This window comes from Cyprinodon variegatus, unplaced genomic scaffold (genome assembly GCF_000732505.1).
Source record: "Cyprinodon variegatus isolate N-32 unplaced genomic scaffold, C_variegatus-1.0 Scaffold104, whole genome shotgun sequence".
Lineage (NCBI taxonomy): Eukaryota > Metazoa > Chordata > Actinopteri > Cyprinodontiformes > Cyprinodontidae > Cyprinodon > Cyprinodon variegatus.
Genome location: NW_015150557.1, coordinates 1,166,946 through 1,184,644, shown reverse-complemented (window position 1 = coordinate 1,184,644; position 17,699 = coordinate 1,166,946). Strand labels below are relative to the sequence as shown.

The 17,699-nt window shown below is 37.1% G+C and overlaps 1 protein-coding gene across 1 annotated transcript; it reads left to right on the top strand.

The window, feature by feature from the left end:
- The first annotated feature begins 3,307 nt into the window (after positions 1-3,307).
- Positions 3,308-16,238, top strand: fam83b (family with sequence similarity 83 member B). Its single transcript, XM_015374459.1, has 5 exons — positions 3,308-3,432; positions 4,869-5,342; positions 8,641-8,805; positions 10,517-10,641; positions 13,631-16,238. Exons 1-5 carry the CDS (start codon positions 3,373-3,375, stop codon positions 15,582-15,584), a joined length of 2,778 nt encoding a protein of 925 aa, XP_015229945.1. The 5' UTR covers positions 3,308-3,372; the 3' UTR covers positions 15,585-16,238.
- The last annotated feature ends 1,461 nt before the right edge of the window (positions 16,239-17,699 follow it).

Sequence of the window (17,699 nt, the reverse complement as noted above, 5' to 3'; positions counted from 1 at the left end):
TGACCCAAATCCGATTTTTGGGCCCATATCCAACCTGGATCTGATCTTTTCATGACAGTTTGAACAACACAGATCCGATTTTTTCCAATCCGACCTAGGCCACTTGGCTGTGTGGTCCTGAATCCGATACGAATCTGATCTTTTAAAATGCGTCCTGTGTCTGAATGGCCAGGTCGCATTCATCCGACCTGAACGCCATTAATATTCGACAAAGGTCAATATTCTGCGTCTTGCTATGCAGAAGCGGCAAGAAAAATAACAACAGTGGCGGACAATGATGTGAAGAGCAGTATTTTTGTTTAACCATATTGAAAAGAATGAGTTTTTAAGGTTGGAAAAGATTTGCACCGGCACTACTATCCATGTTGTATGACTGCAGTTTACAGTGGAGATCACATAGATGTCGCATAAATTTGGAAATATGAACGGCGATGCAAAAAAAAAAAAATAGGATTTCTCAAAAAAATCGGAATTGAGCATCAAGGACTGCAGTGTGAATGTAGCCTTAGATGGGTATGGGGTATTGCAGTCTAACAAAAGAAGCCATACAACCCCCATTCCAAATTGGTGGACCCTTTCGTCTGTTCCTATTTGCATGTTTTCAGAGCAAAAACAAGCCTTTGTTGGGAAGTGAAACGCCTTCAAAATCCAGGATCCAAGTCCAGTTGCTTTTTTTTTTTTTTTGGAAATCCTACTCAGAAGCAAACTTCACATTGATTTTTACCTTTGTGTCCTGATCCTCTCTAGGACCTTGAAGAACTGTTTGGGCAAGTGATGCCAGAAACTGCTGAGCTGCACCTACTTCACTAAACTGCTCATTCTGGAATAGCAAAAAGGAAAAACAATAGAAATTGGATGATATGTAAAAGATGAACAAATTGAAGTAATTCTACCTGACCTTGTAATTTATAGCTTTGGTTTGCCATTCTGCATCAGGAAGAAAATACATATACAAGACTTACATATTTACATTTGCTTCCCGTTCACAGCTGCAAAGGACGGAAGAAAAAAAATACTCATTAGTTATTACAGGCACCTAGCTTAAGATAAATGACGCAAATTAATTTGTTCCCCATTAGAAACAGCCTTTTCAAGACAGTTTACTTTCTATTTTTGGCATCACTGCTAGAATGAACAAAGGTTCATAACCAGGGTTCTCTGGTTTTCATACAGAGTCTATGGTAGAAGTGCATTTCAAGGGGTTGAGAGTTCCTATAGCATTCAGCATTTCATATGAGCTTTAAGATTTCAAACCTCTCATGCAAGTACAGTGTGTCTAATAGGCAAACTCAAGAGTTATAATGCAGGGCATCAACCAGTCATAAGAACTTAGCTTTGTAATGTAGTAATGTAAAAAGCGACCCTCTTCTAGTAGCATTGAAGCTCCTTGGGGAAATGGTGAAGTTCATCAAAATTGGAAGAGCTCTGAATTAGTTTGTAAATTTGGATAATAATATTGCTTTATTAGGCAAACAAGTTAAGCAGCTCTCTCCATTTTGCATTGGCCATTGTACAAAAGAGACTTCTTTGAACTGTAAAAAGGGCTGGTTATACTCCCGCAGCAGTGTGTCGCAGTGAGCTTGTTGCAGGTATGACACAGACATTTTTTTATTTATGCTCAATTTTGAAGCGTGGTATGATTCCACACAGAAGACCTTTGCTGGATATAATAAGTTACAAGGAGATAATTTAGCCTTAATTTGAAAAAGTCAAACAGAAATGTCTATTGAGTCAACTTGAGCAGCATTTTTAATTAAATGTTAAAGATGTGGGGATGCTATCAAAGAAAAGGTGAGATTACAGCTATTGTCCTGCCAATAACAAAAACAATTATACATTCACACTGGCTTTGACATAATGCAGTGTGACTTGTTAATGTATTCAACAAGTTTTTTTTGTCAAGTTATAAAAACAAACCTTGTTGTATTTTATGAGTAATGTGTTGTTGCCATTAGAACATTATATAGATAATAAATGTTATCCTGTTTTAAATACGACTGTTTTTGGAGGATATGAGATGATTTTTTTAAGAGCACTTGTAAGTAAACAGCATAAAGACCAAAGTACAAAGCAGACATCTCAGGGATAAGGTTGTGGAGAAGTTTAGAACAGGACTATGTTATTAGGCAATATCCGAAGATTTTTAACCTTTTAAATCAACTCATATATTTGTGAAGCTTTTATATTTGGGAACTTTGAATTTAAGTATCATGTTTTTATTTGACAAAAGTGAAGGAGGTGCAGCTAATACATATCTTATTTAAGTAAACAAAAGTTTGAACAGTGTTTTTTCCAGTAAAACTGAAAAGATGTCATGCAAAAAGCCAAGGCAGTGTGGGTCTTAATGTCTGAACTCATTTAGGGATAAGACACGTAATCTCACCTTTTCTTTGATAGCAACATAAATAAAACGTATTTAGTGGATTAAACTGAGTTTCTTTTTGAAACTGATTTATTTATTTATGGGCAATGGACAAAGTCTTGCAAGAAAACCTCCAGGAGCATCCTGCTTCCTGTAAATTTTTATACCATTAAATCAGTCTTTGAAGTACACTATAAATTTACAAACAGCTTATATTCATGAGTAGAATCTTGGTTTTAATAAAGAGGTGCATGTTTTTTATATATCACTCTTGCAACCAACATATCTGTAGGCCATCTGAAGTCAGTTCTTATTTCAAATGGAAAGAATTCAACGAATATGCAGATATGATGCTACAGGTATGGCTCTTTTTAAGAATAGGTCGTTTCTTTGTAAAACTAATACCTTCTATGTGGTTCTACTCTGTTTTCACCTCAGTAAAGCTAGGCAAGTAAAAAGGCCACAGAAAATCCTGCAGAGAGTATGTTTTCCCACTATTAAAAAGTTAGGACAAAAATTCACAATATTTAATTTATGTCTTTCATGTACACACTCTAGTAGCCAAGAACTAATAAACAAGCATAAAAAGGCATAAATATTTTGGAAAATGTTTGCAACTGAGAGAGATAATAAATAGAACCCTGTACACTCATATATTTTTTCACTGGTTATGATGAGTTCTGTGATTACTGACTAGATTTCAAGAACTCTCACAGCAATGTACACAACAAAAAAGAAGTAATAGTGAAGTATTCAATAAAACTCCTTTATGTCGTCATCATCTGGATTTTCTTACAAGTGAACTTTGTTCTTGTAGACAAGAGGGGAGTGGCTTGATGCCTGAAACAGGTTTATGTCTGTTTAGGAGCTAGTTTCAAGCTAGACCATTTACATGTTGAAACAGGAATCCACACCCTCCCACTTTAGACTGCTTATCTTGTACAGATACCTCCTTGTCTTTTGTTTTTCCCAGACAGCTCTCAGAACCGGCCAGAACACTGAACAACTAAATGGAAGTGGGATATTTTACAAGCATTCGGGAGGATTTTCACAAAGGTCACTATCAAAATGTAAGTCACTGCTTAGCATAATATTCTACTTTCTCACTATAATTTCATTTTGTTTTAAGAGTCTTGCAGAATTTTTTAGCAGTTCAGCAAGGTTAGTGTGTGAACTGTAAGGGTCTGAAATAAAATGCATGACTATATGATCTGTCTTCAGTTTTTGTAATAAACCTATGCTTATGATTCATCATTCTGCAACAACTTGTGTATTTTTTTTTAACTTACAATTCTCCTTGGAGGGTGCACATAGGAAATTATTTTTCACCTCATGAGCTCTGCTTTTGTAGCAAAAAATATTACAATGGCATAAAACAAAATACTTGATGAAAAGTTCAAAATACGCTGCCAAAGAGTCAAAACTTATTATTTATTACATTTGTGGATTTAAAACTATTTGTAAAAAAAAAAAAAATAAATTATCAAGAAAATCGTACACTGACAATTTAAAAGAATGATAAAGAGAAACTGAAATTTACACTTTCTGTATTTGTTTTAAATAAAACGTTATTTACCATTAAAGGACAACTGTTGAACATGTTGAAAAAATAAAGGAGTCCCAAGAAATGTGCAATTTTAAATGGGATATATAGCGGGTTTTTATCAGTTGTGGCCACTAAATCAATCAGGCTGTCAGGTGCTCAAAATGTAGTGGTAGCTGCAATAATAAAGCGCTAAACTGTTCTAATGATTGGATCTTACTGAATCTTTCATACACAAAACAACTACTGCTAGAAGACTGATTCATTTTTTTTTTTTTTATAGCTAAAACAAATTCAATACAAAGAAATAAATAGTTATTAGTTTGCATAGCTAGTAGTAGCTGGCTTGTTGTGGAGCGCAGAAGTTCTTATATCCTACAGGATTTTTTGAATTGTTACTGTAATCTCTGAAACATGGTTAAAATGGATTTGAAGTTATTCCCTGATTGGTGGTCATACATAAAACATAAGGAGCCGAAACAGTTTCTGTTTGAAGCAAGGAATATGCAAGTGATTGCTAATAAACTGTTTGGGTCCAAAGGTGAATGAATTTTTGTTCCTTTATATTTTCTCTTCTTCTCCTCTGGTTTCTGTTCTTTTTCATTTGTCTGCTATTCAAGAGTGTTTAATTGCTGTAAAGGGATGCTATTAGAAAAACACAAAACATCATCGTTTCAGTATCTAACTTTTAATATCTGTTGATATTTTGAGAGCACTGTGATCAATTTGATTTATCTGTGTTTAGAACTGTTTTCTACAATAAAAAGGCTTACATAGGTTCATTTTATTTTGCTGTGACATAGCATTTAAAAATTAAAAGCAATACCTTGTCTGTTTACTGTATTTTATTTTGTAAATTTTGTTATTATCAGAGCTTTATAGAAAGCTGACATCCTTAACCTTGTCTCATGGCTTGTAACTTAATCCTCTGACATGACTGTATGTTTCAATTACCTTGATCAGGTCCTAAAGCAACAGCCAGAGGAGATGGACTACCCTGAGTTTTCCCTGCTATCATCCCTGAGAGCCGAGTTTAAGCATGAGGATTTTGTTCAGCCTCACTATAAAGAGACATATCGGCTGGCAGTTGATTGTCTGGTTAAAGATGGCAGAGATAGTTACGATGAGTTTCTCAAAGGAGAACATGTTGGAAACTTCCTCTCAGAAGATGAGATTCTCTTCATCACATCTAATGCAAAACAGCTGCTATCCGAAAATAAGACAGAAGAGGTCATTGGCCCACCAGACAACCAGTCGTCCTCTGGGACATACTGGCCTACCGAGTCGGATGTGGAAACACCGAATTTGGATTTGGGTTGGCCAGAGGTCTTGCATAAAAGAAGCCCAACAAATATCAATCTGCTCCATCATCCGCCAAGACTCAACAACCCAACTATAAAAGAGGTGATACGGAAAAATATTCAGGATGCAAAACAGGTAATTAATAATGTTGGCAAAAGCAGTATGTTTATATAAGGATTCTAAACGGCCTCTCAAAACTAAGTTATTAGACCTTCTGCTCTGTCTGTGCTTTTGTTAATATATAAAGGGCTTTCTAAAAGAAAATTACATTTCTCCGTCTGTCTTATTGAAGATTTCAAAATGTTTTGTAAGAATAAGTATGGAGCAAGAGTGAAATTAGATGTACCATGACCTGAGGTTATACACAAGCATAGCATCTTGATTGGCGTCATCAGCCTGGTTTCTATTTTAAAATGTTTTCTTAGTATCTAGTTTGATCATTAATGGTTGGAGTGTATATGTTGATTTTTAATCCATTGTAAATATACTGTACTTTATTTAAAGACCAATTTCACACATTCTCTCCTGACTTCTGTACAGGAATACCCAGCAACAGATCTGCTATTTCACTGGACTATTTCCATATTGGTGACGCATTTACTTGTCCATTTTTATTAGAATTGAATAAGTAAACAAAGCAAAGTAAATTATTAATGCCTGCACTAATCAAGCAATGACTGCATTTTAATGCAGTCTCAGGCTTGATTCGAACCTTTTAAAAAAGGAATAAAACACTATATAACTTTTTGTAAAATATCCAAATTAGCATAGCTTGAGCCTTAATGTATAAGCTAAAAGTGAGTATATAGCACTGAATTAAAATGTGCGCTGTCAATTGTTTTTTCTTTCTTTTACTTTTTTCATATATAAGGCGCAGGTCAAGTTCTTGCTTCCTCCACTTCTGTATCATTGATTTATTAATGTTAAATTCTCTCGCAGCTGCTATATTCCCATGTTCTACTGTATGACTGAGTTTGAAGTCCGTATCACACACTGTAATATTACACACTGTAACAGTATGTGTTACTCTGCAATGCTCCTGACTACGGTAGCCATCAAGCTGAAAGCGCTGTGGTTTCGTGGTTTCCCAAAGTCATACTAAACAAATTTGTGTATCACGCAAAATTGCTTCGAGGTCAGTAAGCACAACCAGAAATAATGTATTTATAAAGCACTCTGAATTAAAAGGTGCACTGTTGTGTTTTGAGAAAATTAAAGACTTTTAGAGGTGTTGTAGGAGATCTTGCAAAAACGGTTCCAGCAAACTATATTTTTGAACACAACCATGCGTCTCCCTTCAGACCACCCCTCGAAACCACGCCTTCAAAAACATCAATGTGCATGCTGACTGTCGAGGTGTTCAGATTATTCCGAGATCGAGAAAGAAACAAGCCGAGACTGAGTGCTTTTGACACAAGCTAACAACAACATAAGGTTACGTTCACACCTAAAGCAGCAGAGGCAGCAAAGGCAGCTAGTTTACATGCAAAGTCAATGGTTGACGTGCATCACGGTACAGCAAAAGGTCCCGCAGCGCATCTAAAGCAGGAAGAGCAGCGCATCTGAGCAGCTGAAGCAGTGCATCGCTGATCTGGGAGCTGGCAGGGAGACAGACACAGCACTGAAGATGCAGAACGCTATGATCAGTCCCCTGAAACAGTTTATTATCTTCTAAATTAACTTAAAATGCCAAAATCTGCTGGAAAAACATGTTCGCTTTTATTATCCTGGTGCCTGCAGTTTGGATTACCTACATGAAAAACACCTTCGAGCCGCTGCGGCAAACTGCGAAGAGGTGATCTGGCCATAGGCTGCTGTTAACTGAGATTGCTAGTAACAGTACACCGCCGGTGTATGGGGGTCTAAGTGGCTCCAACAGAAATAATTTTTGAAGGCAGGATGGTAATCTGGATGAACTGACTGCACTGACGATGTCTTCCGGTGGACTTTCTCACTTCAAAATAGATTCAAACTACTTTTTACCAACTGATCACAGCAAGTATCGCTGCCATTGTTACAGGAAAAGAAAGGATAGGGTAGCTCCACCCAACGTCTATCAGACTCACTTTTTACACGGCGCAGCCAGAGCAGCAGAGATGCTGCTGAGATAGTATAACAGTGGCTAGCTTCCAGCCGTGGCGTACTGCATTAGCATTGGGTGGTTAATTCGTCCAAGTGTCAGGGTACGCACACAGGGGGGAGGGAGAAGCAGGTGACCATGATTGACGTGTCAAGAACCAATCGTGTACAACGGACTGTGTTTTGTGGTTGGTGGACGTTGCTCATTGATTACACACTGTAGCAGTGACCCTTTATTTTAGTTTCACTTCCAGACCTTCTTTTTTACTGATTGCTACGCAACTGTGGGAAGATCTTCAAGCCACATGGTAAAAAATGCGTCCGAAAAGATCTCCTACTGCTCCTTTAAGTGTGACTTATACAGCGGAAAATATGGTATTGTCTGTTTTAAAGATCATCCAAAGTGTGTTGCAAGCTGTTTTCCCCTCTAGGCAGCTCCACAGAATTGTTCTTCACCTTATTTCAGAGTAAAGGAGTGTCTGCAGGGATGTCATTACATAAAATCAGGTTCTGCAACTTAGTTTCTTAAAGACAAACAGAGAAAAGAACTTTCCTCAAATACCATGAAGGCCCATTTTCCATCATTACACTTAGTCAGAGGACCTAATACTTTGATTCATTCACCCAAAACCTTTGTAGAAAACAAGTGGTATTATGAAGATCTATTATTTAAACTATGACTTCTGCGTTAAAATACACAAAATATAGCATAGATCAAAGAGCTTAAATACACTCTGTCTTTTGCTGTTGTTTGTGCAACCTACGGTAAATAAAATGTCAAGTATAAAAAAAATAAATTAAAATGCTTAATTTTTTCAATAATGCTTAATATGTGGAAAAATATAAATTTTTCCTTATGGTCTGTGAGAGGCACTTATATTATTGGATAAATAAATGGAAAATATGCTTAGTTTGACCAGTTTTATAGTATTTTCATGCTTTTATTTAGCAAGAAAACTTGTTTAACAGATTGCACTGAAAAAAAATAGAGCCATGATATCAATAAATACTCTCAATATTAATATACTTATTAATACAATTATGAATACAGTTAATTATTAAAATTATATTTTAACATACATTGACTGATGTTGCAGATTATTTGCTAGTTTATGTGTTTATTTTTGAAGAAAAATACAACAAAATAGTTGTATTTTATGCTTTTTTTTAAAGGGCAAGACACACACATCTGTTGTGCACATTCTTTAAAGTCTTTCTGAGGCTTTTATTTTGTTTATTTTAATATTAAAATCATATGGTATTGACAATATATTTAAGAATATATTGTGATATAATTGTTGCTCTATTGTCCAGCCAACTTTTTGGTTATTCTGCTCTCTCTTTCTCTTTAAAGGTAATTGCTATTGTGATGGACAAGTTCACAGATGTTGATATATTCAAAGAGGCTGTGGATGCTTCCATAAGAGGTGTGCCAGTTTATGTGCTTTTGGATGAATATCATGTTAAAAGTTTCCTCAAGATGGCTGATGATCAAGATATCAAAATAAAACAACTCAGGGTGAGTACCTCAAAAACAAATTATTGTTTTGCTAGTATGATAAAACATTGTATTTATTATCATCATAATCACTGTTGTAATTATTATTAATATGGTTAATATTACTATCATAATTTAATTATAAATCATGTAGTTAACAGAAAATGAATGTCAAAGTATATACAGCTGAATCTGCCTCTAACCACAATGTATTTACAAGAATACATACAAAATCCTACACCCTGTCTGTTTAGGTGTCTTATTTACAAACAAAATAGCTCTAAAAGTGAACTCACTGACTAAGACATTTAAGTTTAACAATGGACCAAATTTCATCATAAACATCAGAGTATTTTAAAAACGGATGTCATTAAACAGTCCTGGTCTAATCCGTTATTGAAGGTTGTATAGTCAAATAGCTTTATAGCATAGCAAAAAGGGTGGATATTGCATTTACCTACTCTTCTCTGACTTTTTGGGTTTGTGCATTCACTCCAATCTGTGTGTTTTGACAGCAAAAATATTTAATACAAAGAGTGGGTCACGCTGAACACACTCCTTATAGTTTTGCAAAAATTTCTTTTTTTAAACACACAAAAACACACACTCATTTCCATGTTTTATGGGGACTTGCCATTGACTTCCATTTATTTGTATAGCCTAACCTAGCTCCTTACCCTACCCACTGCCATTATATACTAAATCCTAACCTATACTAATTCCACACCTTAGACGTAACCCAAAACCCAAAGGTAAAACTTTTCCATATGTGGACGAGTTTAGTGGTCTCCACTAACACCTATATTTCCCAAAATGCAGCTTATTTACAATAGCTTGGGAAAGGGTAACCATATTCTTAAAGAAAGTTTTATAAACCCTCATAATTATTATAATCTTAAAAGGAACTAACCTAAAAGAAAGGTGAAAGAAAGTTCATTCTTTGAAAATATCTTTTGCTTTTCCTAAGATTTATATCAATTTTCTCAAATCTAGGCAGGAATTTGTTTAAATTCAGTTTAATAAAAAATTACTGATTCCAAAGGAAAATTAAGTATTGTGGTGACTCATAAGTTTTTATTTTAAGGAGTTGTAGATGTCGATAACTATAGGCAGGAAGGATCTTCTATAGCGATCTCTCTTGCACTGGATCTGGAGACGCCTCTTACTGAAGACACCATCCCATTTAACAATCTAATGAGGAGGATGCTCACTGTTGCCAATAATATTCTTCACTTTGGGAAGAATTTTTTTTATTTGAAATCACCCTTAGATATGTCTTAAATCTGGAAAATTCATAATCATCCAAAAAAAAATCATTGAACAATACCTTATTTATTGGAACAGAATTTTAAGGATGCTTACAGTGTTAAAATTGAATTGGTGAGGTCTTTGTCATATATCAAACTCTTATAGTTCTATGCTTGGTGGCTGCAAAAACTGGATACTTTTCAGTGAGTCCTCTGTCTTTTGCAGTATATTAAGATAGTTGATTATTTGTAGGAAAATGTACTATATTTTATTTTGGGTGGAGTCAGCTATTGGCAAGTCATTTAAAAGTTTTGAACACACCCGGAAAATTTTCCTTTAAGAGCATATTAACTGCCAACAACAACAGGAATCCTATGACTCAACAAACTGACAGCAACATATTTCCTGCTTCTGTGAATTATTGTTTGTTGCTTACTGCTGTAGTTTTAACAAGGACAATATCCTTTCACTTATCTTGTAACAGAACATGAGGGTGCGCACAGTGAAAGGACAAGGCTACCTCTGTCGATCAGGTGCCAAATTTCATGGAGCAATGGAGCAGAAATTTCTTTTAGTCGATTGCCACACGGCAATTTATGGCTCATACAGGTAAATATTGTCACTGAATCCCTGAGGGAGTAGCAATTCTAGATCTCTGTGGTGCTTACTGGTCATACAAATGCTTTTAGTGTCAGTGTTAAAATATTGCAGAAATGATGTCTCACTAATGTATTGCATTACACATGTGGAGAAAATGGTTGGTACATCTCATCTAATGAAAGAAAAACCCACAATGGTCAGAGAAGAAACTTGAATCTGACAAAAGCAAAAACAAATAAAAGATCTGTGAAACTGAATAAATGATAATATGACATTGATTTTTAACCATGCTTCAACAAAATAGTTAAAAAGATTAACTCATCAAAAAGGCCTGGAAAGTCTCAAAAAGACTTAAACCGACTGTGACCAAAGGGAATTGTTAAATCAAGGTATGTCCACTAATTTGCATCACAGGTGTCTACAATTTTGTAATCAATCAATGGGCCTGAATATAGGACTACAGGTAGTAAATGTGCTGTTTGGTGGCATGGTGTGTACCACACTCAACATGGACCAGAGGAAGCGAAGGAAAGAAATGTCTCTGAACATTAGAAAGAAATGTATAGACAAGCATGTTCCATCAATCGTCTGACCATCTCTCCTGCTTCCTTTTCTATCGTACTTCACCTGGGTTTTCCAGTACTTCATGTTTTAACCTTCTGTTGTTGTGTTGGCAAAATGAAAACCACACTGCTTTAACCATGAAAGGGATGTTTATTACATATGCTATTGACTAATCAGGCTATACTAAAGACCGCCTAAAGGACATGAGGGAATATTGGTTATCAATCTGATTTCTGTTTCTGTTTGTGGATGGAGTGCATTTGACAGATTGATAACTTTTCCTTATTGGTATTGTGTTCAAAGCTGAAAATAAGGTGAAGTCTAAGAATTTGATGTGAATTTGAAAATCTGTGATTGGCTAATTGACTCTGACAGCTTCTCCAAAACTGCCGCTCTGTCAAGGTGTTCCCTTTCTGATCCTATTAACACTGAACCGTCCAACACTGTAATCACCACCAAACCTTCATCCCTGCTCTATTAAGGAAAATAATGATTTACATATAAAACATTTAACCTGGCCTTTAAAGGGTTTCAGTTATGAAAGGGATTAAATGTAGGGTAGTTTTTATGAAGCCTTAAGGGCAATGGCTAAAAGACCATGTCCAAGGAGCTTGATGTACCTGTGACTACAGTTCGACATATTTTCCAGAAATGTAAGATCCATGGGACAGTAGCCAACCTACCTGGACGTTGTTACAGGAGAAAAAAATGGATGACAAATCAAACAGACGGAATAGAAGAATTATGACAAATGAGCACAGAAAAACGTTTGTAGTGAATAAATGTGAAATTCAAGAACTCAAAGAACATCAGGACCAGATCATTGCCAGATCAGTGCCCTTCGTTGTTATTTGAGCCAAAGTGGAGGTGATGGGAGATGACCAAGGAGGACAGCATTGTTACAAGCCATAAAGAGGGCCAGACTAGAATTTGCCAAAACTACATCTTCACAAGGAACAAAACTTCAGAGAGAATACACTCTTAACTATTGTTTGTAGAGGAAAACAATAAACTTTTCTGAAATAACTCTCTATGAGCCCTGACCTAAATCCTATTGAGCATCTTTCGAAGAAGCTGAAACTGTCATGAATCGCGGACAGATGGACCCAGTATTCAGGAGAGACAGTCAGTAGGAAAGTTCAAAAGATTAAAATAAAAACAAAAGCGGAGCTGTGGCTCGCGGACACTGCAGGCGAGGGGGCGGGGCACCGCCCGATCTCAGACACTCTAGGGAGGAAACACAGGTAAGTGACCACGATAAACTGATGTATGATTATCTGGGTTGGTCACTTACCTGGTTTAACAGTCCACACCATGAGTGTCCCCAGTGCTGCAGTCCCAGAGGTCATGCTGGAAGCTGATCCTGGTGAGGGATCCAGAACAGACAGGAACAGACAGAAACAGGCAGGATCCAGATCAGACAGGAACAGAGACAGGTGGCAGGATCCAGACTTCCAGGCATGCACAGGCTTCCAGGAGGGTTCAGAGTCTTACTGGGACCATAAGCATGACCAGGTGGTCACGCACAGGAGCAGACAGGATCAGGTGCAGACAGGCAGGCACAGTGGAAGAGGGTAGCCGAGACAGGACGTAGGAACCGGAACTTGAAGCAGACTTTAAACTGGTCTCCACCCTGGAGCCAGGCTTATTTAGATAAAAACTGAACCTCCCCCCATAATGAGCCAAAAACCCAGAGGACGCCGCAGGGGAGGAACAGTGGACGATCAGGAGACGAGACAAACACTAAAACCCTCTTTCCACTGGCAGCTAGGATCCAGGACATGAACCAAATAAAACTGAACAGAAAGACTGACAGAAAGACAAGCAATGATCTGGCCCTGAATGCTCAGGCTGAACTGAATATAAACCAGAGGATACAGGAGAGGGGAATAAATTATAATTGAGGCAGGGAAGGAAGAGGGCAGGTGAGAGGAATAACTAATTAGGGGTGAGCAAACAGGCCAGATCATGACAGAAACATACCGGGGGCACCCTGCTAAACCTGAGCCAACTGGAACAGTTTGCTCATGAGAAGTGGGTCATACAGACTTTTTATTGACCAGGCCTGTTTCAGGAGTTTATTTCTTAAATAACTCTGTTAGAGAATTTTCGAAAAGCAGTGTCTAACTTTTATTTGTTTATTTTTATCAACTTTTTATTTATTATTATTTTTACATATTTAAGTTATTTCTGTCGCCGTTGTGGGTTTTTCTTTGATTACATGAGGGGTACCAATGATTTTGTTCATGTGTTTATATCTAGAATTTTTTTATAATAGAGGTATTAACAATTATTTATAATGTTGAAGGATAAAAACCTTTAAAATGAATATTGTACATATACACATATACATATACGTAGGTACATTTAAATGATTTAAAGTTACACTTTTTATGTAGAAACTATATGAGTTTGTGTTGTCATGTTTTTACAGCTTCACTTGGTCTTTCGAGAAGATCAACCTGAGCATGGTTCAGGTCATCACAGGCCAACTTGTGCAGTCATATGATGAAGAATTTCGGACGCTCTATGCTCGTTCAGTTGTACCACCTGAACTAGAAACCTCACTGGTTGGGCCACACAATAATGGAGTTCAAGGACAAAAAATGTTGCCAAGATATTCTATTCCAAGTACTGACCGGATGGACCGCTTGAGGTATTCCTTAGATGTAGTCAATAACAAAAACTTTGAAAGACAATCTGGCACAAGAGTTTTTAAAGACCGGTACCTTGAAGAGGAGAATAAAACACGTGGGCCCTTGATAAAGGTACCACTGCTCGAACTTGAATCTTTAGATCAGATGAATTTGTTGAAAAGGCACAGTTATGCAGGGGAACGACAAGATGAATGCATCCCAGAGAGCATTAGGCTTAGAGGAATCAACGGGAATAGCTCGAGAAATGGTGGAATTTTATCAAAGAACTACTCAATGGATAATTATATGCAAGTGCAACAGATACACAGAGATCAAAATATGTACCAGTCTTACAGCGGCATTGACAAACAGGTACTCTCAATGCAGCAGAACATGCCAACATTAGAGAACACTTCAAAGTTGTTCCTACGTACATGGAGAATAGACTCTTACCTTAAAAACCCTGATGCCCCCTTTCCAGACACATGTGACTATTTGGACCAGTTAGAAATGGACAACGGGAGCTCCTTCATGCAGGGACATATGCGAAACTCCTTTGCCCTAAGGTGTCCCACCAAAGAACAGATAGAGCCAAGCAGACTCATAAACCCCTCGTGCCTAAGCGATTTCTCAACTACACCCTACACTCCTTTGCACCACAATTCAATGCATTGGAATCCTGATGCAAATGTTGAAAACAGAAATGTCTCCAATGAATTCATTTTAAACAGAAAGAGTCCACAGTTATTAGACAACTATGATAATACAGCACACTATAGCCCAGGTAGAAACATTTATCAATCTACATATTCTAGTTTAAGCAGAAATAAACATGCAAGGATAATTACTAACCCTGATATGCTGGCTAACAGTTGGCATAAGAGGCACAGTGTGGCTGATCCACGGTCAAGCACAGAAAACACATACGAAACCTCAGAACACATGTATGGACGTTTTGTAAAGACTGAAGTAAACTGTAGCACTGTGGAAATCCCTGACCAGCATAGAGGATACAGATCAAATATAAATAAAGATCAGAGATCTCTCTCTCAGTATGACGTTAAGAATATCAACGACAAAAATGGTCCAAGTACAGGTGCTTGGCATGAACTCCCATCCAGGACCGTCTCTACAGCAGCCCTGCACCTTAATAGCAAAAATCTGGGAAATAAATCCAGCAGTATTAATTCCCAGTGCAGTACAAAAAGTAGCTCCAAAAACGTTCAGTCTTTGTCGAACATAACAGAGAGGAAAAATGATTTCTTCAGAACCATAGAGACACCAAGTCTTCATTCAGGTGATAGCTGCGACACCTTAACAGCCGAGGATGGGGCAACAACTAGTGGTGGAGAAAATGCTTCCCAAACTGCAGCCAGTTCTGACAAGTCATCATCAGAAAGTCATCTGAAGACCTCAAAGCCACAATTTGAAACAGAAGAACACCGAGACAAACCAGTGATCTCTGCCTCCAAAGCTGCTACACAGAAGAAACCTTCAATTCCTGGGAAAAACACAAAGCCTGCAACTGAGAGTCGCATGCACAGCAGATTCGAACCTTTCAGCTCTCTTGAAAAGAAACCCTCTTTTTTGAGAGCCTCCAGGCGCAGCCAAGCTCAAGAGAAAACCAGAAGTCTTTCTGGAGGCGAGGCAGCTGTTGAACCCAGTCACACTCAGGCAACTAGAGGACACCAAGAAAACAAGTTAGAGAGGTTTTTTCACAGAGTGGGAAATCTGTTACATAAAAACAAATAGTGAGGTTTAAGTGAGGTATGTAAACTATGTTTGCTACCTATAACTATAGTTTATTAGAGTGGAAATATTTATCTATGTACCAAAGGTGTTATGTGCACTGACTTTGCAGCACCTTCAGTTTTAATTTCTACCTTGTTTATTGCACTCAAGAAGGATCCTGAAACATGGTATGGTTTGTACTGATGTGGATTACAGATGTTTCTTACATAATATAGAAATACCACCTCTAGCTTTTTTGTTCTTTGTTGGTGCCAGACTCTTGCATAAATGAAAATACTTTCAAAATTGTTTACATTACCAGTTACTTGTTTCATAAGTTCACATGTATACTTACTTTTGTTGGCACTGAGGGTGTGTAGGATGAACATACCATTCTGGTTTCTGCATAAGATTTGTCTGCTTTAGCTTTGACAGCTGCTTCAGCTATAGAAATAACAAATACAAATACATAGCATGTACACTGTTTATCATATATCTGCATAAACATTTCTATCTTGTTTTTTATATTTCAGAAGTTTTCACAAATGCTCTTCAGGGTGGAAAGGTGTAAGACAGTATGCAAAGAAAGTACTACTTCAAACAAATTCTTGTTAATTTGCAATTAATTTTATGAAAAAAATTAAGTAGCTGACGTTATTAAAATGACTTTTTCCCTAAAGATTTTAGTAATGGGATTATTATGTTTACAGAATGTTGCACATGTATGTGAAAATAAAATCATCATGTAAGTAGAATACCATATACTGTAGAACACAGTGACCCTGCGAAGTGTCATTGATTTATTCACTTTAAGGCAAGTCTTTGCGTCTCTTATTAGGTTTTAGTACATTGTTACAAATGTTGTTGTTAAACAATTATCTCCAGAGGAAATGTTCATCTAAATCAAATGCACTTTATGGAACGGCTGTGCAGAAATCATTCAATGATTGTTTTACTTTGAGCAACTGCCCCTTTACAATGATCATCATTGCAAAGGGGTAGTTCCTCAAAGTAAAAAATGTCCCATAAATATAGTCTGGGGAATTAACTTGAAAATATTTAACAATTCAATGTATTAAGCTACATTAGAAAATAGTAAACAAGGTAAACAAGCTGTGGAAACAACAGTCTAGAGATCTCCCCCTCCCTGAATGTGAAAGGTATACGACCCTTTTGCACTCTAACAAGAGATGGCAGAACTGGGGGGCGAGAAGCAGGACTACACGAACCCACCGCATTTTCCCGCAGGCCATTCCTGAGTCAAACAGCTCTAAACAGACCAGGGTATGTGTGGACCCCAACCCCGAACCTGACTCCAGGGTGAGGTTCAAGCTCTCCCATACGGGGCAATGTCATGTGCCTCAATATCATATTTTTTAATATGGGCTTTTTGAACTGCTCTCGGTCTGACATGTCAACCGGAGCCTGTTTTCCTTGGGAGACTTTACCAGGGAAATTTAAACCCCTGACAATACAGCCTCTGAGATTATCTGTGCACTGAAACCTCTCCGCCACATTAAGGTTTGTAGTTCAAAGAGGGAACCCTGATCAACTCTTGGAAAGAAATTACTGACACAGTTGGATGACAACGTAGAGGCTGTAGAAATGTAGGAAACAACTTTTTTTTCCCTATTTCTGCTTGTAGTGTGGTCTTGCTAGAATATTCGCTGCTGCAGAATAAACTGCTGCAAAGACTGTGTTGGCAACATGTTGCATCTAAATACATCAAGCACAAAATCAAACGGACACGGCTATAATAGGAATACTGAACATATGCCACTGAAATTTCTTTATATTATGTAGAATAATACAAAAGTTTAGACCCAGCTGTGTTATTTCTTTCAACAAAGAAAAAAACTGTTTAACAAGTAGGTCTACATCAGGTCAGCAGACTCTCTTTATTTTTGGCATCTTAACATCTCTTATACAAGTAGCTTAGAAGAGTTTTGATTGTCATTATAGCTACAGTATACACAGCATATTCACTGCACATTAACTCTAGAATACAAAACATTCAGCTAAGCTGGCGCGTCTCTAAAAAGAGCTTATACATTTATCAAGTGATCCCTGTAGTGACTAATGAAACTTATAATTTGTTTCCATTTTCTTCTTTCTCCGAACCCAATTGGTTCGGAG